Source organism: Mangifera indica, chromosome 7 (assembly GCF_011075055.1).
Source record: "Mangifera indica cultivar Alphonso chromosome 7, CATAS_Mindica_2.1, whole genome shotgun sequence".
NCBI lineage: Eukaryota > Viridiplantae > Streptophyta > Magnoliopsida > Sapindales > Anacardiaceae > Mangifera > Mangifera indica.
The window spans coordinates 13,941,439-13,947,438 of NC_058143.1; the positions used below are offsets into that span (position 1 = coordinate 13,941,439).

The 6,000-nt window shown below is 35.2% G+C and overlaps 1 protein-coding gene across 1 annotated transcript; it reads right to left on the minus strand.

Annotated features, from left to right (window-relative positions):
• Positions 1 to 1,474: 1,474 nt before the first annotated feature.
• On the minus strand, positions 1,475 to 4,436 carry LOC123221749 (phosphoglycerate mutase-like protein AT74). The gene is made up of 3 exons (XM_044644653.1): positions 3,851 to 4,436; positions 3,502 to 3,610; positions 1,475 to 2,144 (listed from the first exon to the last, which is right to left on the minus strand). Exons 1-3 carry the CDS (start codon positions 4,214 to 4,216, stop codon positions 1,741 to 1,743), a joined length of 879 nt encoding a protein of 292 aa, XP_044500588.1. The 5' UTR covers positions 4,217 to 4,436; the 3' UTR covers positions 1,475 to 1,740.
• Positions 4,437 to 6,000: the final 1,564 nt, after the last annotated feature.

The following is a 6,000-nucleotide window of genomic DNA, read 5'->3' on the forward strand; positions in this document are numbered from 1 at the left end:
GGAGCTCACACACTATTTAACCAATCAAACTCTCCATCCACTAACCAATATGGGATACATAGACAGACCCAGCATCTCTCCCATACTTTGTCGATATGGGATTCGTCTAAGGGTATCACAGATTAAGATACACTAATAACACAATCATATTTTTCATAATAAAACATTAAGCTTTCATCCCATAAAAGAGACAGGCCTTTAGAAACAACCAAATACGCAAAGCAATCATTTATTCCTCAGATTTAAAGCTTACTTACTGCTTAATGCCGAAGGAAGGTCCAGTTGTAAAGTGCAGTTGCAGGGGGCACAAGAACATGAAACTTTATGGTACAATGGTGTCCCTAAACAGAAAGCAATAAAAAAATAAACCCGCCACCGCCACCAAAACAGCCCTCTCGAACTCTCCACTAGTTTCCCTTCGTGTGAAAGAATGAGCCATCTTCTTCAACACTCAAAAACAAGTAAAAATAAACAAAATCCGATTTTGTTTTGATTCCAACAATGCAAGACGAGCAGAGTTTGAGTACAACTAAAAGAGTAAAAACTTGCTTTGTCTGTTTGAATAGTGCTAGGCTCTGCAGTAAAAATGGAACTCAAAGGGCTGAATATCGTAAAATTATTAATTGGATAATCGATCGAATTAATATTATTCACAAAACATATATATAATATTATAATATAATCTAAATTAAAATTTTAATCTTATGAAATAAAAATATAATAAATAAATAAATAAATTAGAATCCAAATCTTAAAATAAGACGAAGGTTAAAAAAATAAATTAAAATCATATTAAATAACAATAGGATCTGATCATAATCGGTTCACATAGGAACCCGAATAAGAAATATGAAAGGTGAAAAGAAGTAGGGTGTTTCAGAGTGAGGGAAAGATTGTTTTATATATTTAATGAAAAAGGTAATCTTTTGCCTATTTCGAGATAGTAAAGAAGAAGAGATCCCAAGAAAGTGTTTTGGTCTCTCATGACCAATAATTGTGTTTGAGGGTTATGATGATTGACTGAACCATGAAGTGAAAATTTCTACAGACAACTAGAGTCAAGGGTTTTTTTTTTTTTTTTTCATTATTAAAATAATATTTTATGTATATATTTATAATATATAATTTAAATATATAAATAATATATTATTATTTAATTAAATATTATTTTATTTTTAATTTAAAATTATTTAATTATGATTATTGAGTAAACCGTAAATAGGCCATTGGCTATCACATCAGAGCGAATAATGGGTATTTCTTCTATTAATTGCTTAATATTTGTGAGATGCAATTGTTGAATAAACACTTGCTTAATAGTATCAACAAATTATATAGCACAAAAATAATAAATAAATTTCTTTTTCTTTCCCTTTTAAATATGAGAGATGAGTATAATTTCCCCCTTCTATAAAGGGCATGGGTTTGCTCTTGCAGTGATTTTAGTATTCAGGAGTTAGCATTTAAGCTTAAATTGAATGCAACTTCCAACAGCTTTTCCATTAAGAGCATCACAACTAATCCAGACAGAATTTTAACTAACAAAGTATTACAATCCAACCTTATAAAGATGCCACTACTCTAGCTGGGGGAATCTCTTGGTATCATGTATTCACCTGAAAGAATCTGCATTTTAAGAATTAGAGTTTTAAGGACCCATTGAGAACTGATTCTTTACAGCATTCAAGTGTTTGATCTTTTTCGCAACAATGATGAGTTAATGGTGAAATCAGCAAGGTATTATTTTGTATCATCTTCTTTCTTTTCTTCTTCTGCATCTGTCAAATGATCAAAAAATTCGTCAAAGAACCATGAACAATTTTCATTCCAATCACCCCTACTGGCATTGATTCGCCACTTTTGGTCAGCGATCATTGCAGGAGAGAGCCCCCATTCGAGCATCTCTTCCTCTGTGTGATGCATAGCCAAGCTATATTCTCCACCCTCTCCTAACTCCATTACTCGAAACTCACAGTTTTCGAGGTTGTTTAAGAGCTCAAATTGCTCAACTGTCCATTTAAACCACTTCATGAGAAAGATACGTGCGGCCAAGCCATGTGATAAAATGACAAGATTTAGTTCCTGGGAGGGATCAATGTTAAGCCTGTTGAAGTTTATGTCCCTCCAAAGGGATTCAAAAAAACCTGCAAAATTTAACTGGTTGTTCAACAATCTGATACAGTGTCTCTCACCTAATGCAATTATCTAGTATCTACAATCAAAATGGAATATTAATTGATGATTATGACTAGGGCTGGATACGAGCCGAGCCGAGCCCGAACAGGGCCCAGCTCGTTTTCGGCTCGTTTTCAGTGAGCCCAAGCTCGGGCTCGGGCTCGGGCTCGCACGAGCTCGCTAAACATGTGTTCGTGTTCGGTTCGTTTCATAATTTTAGTGTTCGGGTTCGTGTGTTCGGGCTCGGGTTCGCTTTAGGCTCGTATTTTCAAGGAAAAACGGTGTCGTTTCTTCTTTGAAATAAGTGTTTTTTTATTTGAGTGTTCGGCTCGCGAGCCGAGCTCGGCTCGCTTAACCAATGTTCGTGTTCGGGCTCGTATTCGTTTTTGCTTAAAATTCAGGCTCGTGTTCGGGCTCGGACTCGTTCAAGGCAAGCTCGGGTTCGGGCTCGTTCGAGCAAAGCTCGTTTCGAGCCTGAACAAGCTCGCTTCGAATCCACCCCTAATTATGACTACTTAAAAAAAGAAACCCAGAAGTCACTGTTTCTGCCATGTATAACTAATATATAGATTTCATATTTTCAACTCCTCACATTCTGGTAATTACAAGTAGTCAAGCAATTTGAAGGACAAAAAACTTTAATCACAAGCAGAGACAACATAAATAAGTACTGGTTCCGAGTATGAGCTTAATGTTAACTAGTTAAATTCACATGTCAGCTACTTCAAAAGTAGTTCAACTTAAAGAATTGGCATTGTTAGCATAGACTTTCAACTCTTGAACAAGCAAACTCATGCAAATCAGCAGTCCAACTATAGCAGACATACACCACATCGGAAGATCGAGCCAATGCAAACATCAATAAATTTTTGGGGTTCTAGACCTAAGTGTCATCAGATTATTTTCAACAGCAGTAGTTAAATTACCCTTTTCATTAAGCCAGTTCTATTCCAGATTTTATGACCATTAAACAAAGTTGTACAACAGCCTTAATTTCTTCCCAATCTTTTAAATAAAGTGAAAATTGGGTAGTGATTAACAGACGTGAAAATCTGCTCTGAAATTGATATCTTAGCTTTTGCTTCCAAACTCATGAATGCATTGTCACAAAATCGTTTTTCTCACTTCTTAAGCAAAATCAATCCACCTTCATTCTTAAAGCAATTAAAACAAAAAGAAAAAGGTACTTAAGATATATCTGCCAAACCCCCCACATTTTTTGGCCGCACAAAACCATGAAAACACTTCTATGCTTGTGTTTTGCTTTAAAAACAGTAAACAGAAAACAGACAAAACAAAAACACAAATAAAGCATAAAAAACTTACTTGAAACTCGGTCAAAAACATCTGCAGCAGATTCCCCTTCAGGAAATCGATAATAAAACCTCCCAAACTTCTCTCTTGTCTCTTTTATCACTTTCATTCTCTCACTAACCTTTCAAAACCGAAAAAAGAAAAAAATACAACACCACCATTAACTTTGTCGCATGGAAATGGCCAATCCCTGCCCTACTAAGACTAAATTCCAGTAACCTTAATTGTCATTTCTTTACATGCAATGCAACTTAAAATTGGACTTTTTTTAATAAATTGAGGCAATTACAGAGAGAATATAAAATTTAAAAGCGAAAGCTTGAAGAACAGAAGATATATAAACAAAGTGATAATGTAGTACCTGAAAATTACCGAAATCTTGTTCTCTAATCCGACACTCTTCTCTGACACCAATGATGTGTTTCTTGGAGAAGAACCTTCCAATCTCGCGGAGAGTAGATCTGGTGCGCTCGTAGGGCGAGACGTAAAAGTATAGGCGGTAGTCAGAGGAGGTGGTGTTGGCGGAGATCAAGGACTTCAAATGGGAGCCACAATGTCTGGCCTGCGTGATTCCCAGTTCCGTTAGGGGGATTTTGTGGTCAGGGGTGGTTGAGTAGGCGTCGTCGTCGAGGTTCCCCTGAGACTCGCCGTGACGGACTAAAATGATGCGTTTTGGTAGAAGATAGCTGCGTTGTTTGTCGCCGTCGTTGTTTTGATGCACTGACATTTCTTGATTTACAAGTTTTCTTGCTTTAATTTGTTTATTTATAAGCTTCCTTCCATTCACATCATCATCTTCTTCATGAGCAAGATCCAAATGTTGAACCAATGTTTTATTACTACTGAGTAAAATGATATGCCAAATCCAAGAAATAACAAACCATTGTTGGGTTGAATTGGAATTGGATTACAGAGGGTTACCCACTTTTCACTTGGAAGAATCCCACCATTCACCATTCAACATTTCATGCGAACTGAGCGCTCCACCATATGACCTTTGTTCCCAATTTAACCAATTTCAGATTTTCACTTTCAACATTAAAATATAATATTTACCATAATAAAATTATTAACTATAATGATTTAATTTGGAAGTATAATTATACAAATAGTCCAAGACAAAAATGATTTGTTTGGAGGAATGGGTTGTTGCCTAGATGAAGATTCTTCATCATTTTGGATGACAAATAAGTGCTAAGGTAATGTCGACAAGGAAGGAGAGATAAGTGAGAAGGGTTGAAACAAGAAGATTATGGGAAAGGTTGGTTGTCAATCAGAATGGAGGTGACCGAAAAAGAGAAAAAAAACCACAAAGAAAAATATTAAATTTTTAAAATTTGGGTGGAAAGGAGTTATTAACTTTTTAAATGAGATGTGATAAAATTTGACATTTTTTTAATATTTTTAATTAAATGATAATTTTTTCTTTAATTATGATAATAAATTTTAACATAAAATTTGGTATTTGTATTTTTTAAAATTGATGGATATGAATTTTAGTTTCCGTTAAACCTTGGGGGGAAATAAGTCTTATACTTTCAATTTGAAATTATAATTGATTGATTGATTTATTCAATTTATACGAAATAAATCTTACACTTTCAACTTGAGTTAATTGTTTGAATACTCAATGGATTGGCATACAAAGTAAATGCAGAAATTAAATAAATAAACTAGCGTGCAAATTGCATGAAAGAGGGTCAATGAGAAGAACTCTGCCATAAAGTTGAGATTGTGAATAATTTAATAAATGAATAAAGACCTACTGATTTAGATCAATTGGTTGTCTGCATTGGTTGAGAGTTCCTAAGAAAATTGAGCTTATGGGTGTCTAAGAGCATATTTAATGAATTAAAATTTTTATTGAAATAAGGTGTAGCTTCAACCATGTTTCGAACAAGTTCATCGACACTGGAGCTACAACTTTGCCTTCGTTAGGAAAATCTTCATCCACCACAGGATTTAAGACATCCTTGTTTGGCTGTTCTGGTGCTTCCATTACGTTTTCTACCACAAAATCAACTGCTCCTTCGTTTTCCAGGATGTTCCCTATGGGTGCATTCATCTTCAAATTCAACTTCAACTAGTGGTTCATCTTTATCTTTCTCGGCTTCTACTGGGATTTTAATCCCTCCTAGTACATCATTTTCACAAATTACTCAAAGTTCAACATCTACAACTTCACAACCCTTGCTAATATCATCTTCATCATCCACAAGCTCTTCTAGCTTTTCATTTGGAACATTGTCTTGTCAACCTTTATTTAGCTTCAACTTCTTCCACAACCACAATGTCTAACAAACTTGCCGCAATGGCCTCTTTATTGTCTTTTGGCGCAACATCTTCAATGCCATTATTTTCTACTGTCACTACCACCACTGCTCACCATGCCATGGGTGCACATCATTCGCATTGCACGCACTCTCTGTGCTACATCTAAGAAAAACAATCCCTTAGACCGAGTGATGGAGTACGCAACAACAACTCTCCTTGCTCTTAGCTCTACAATAG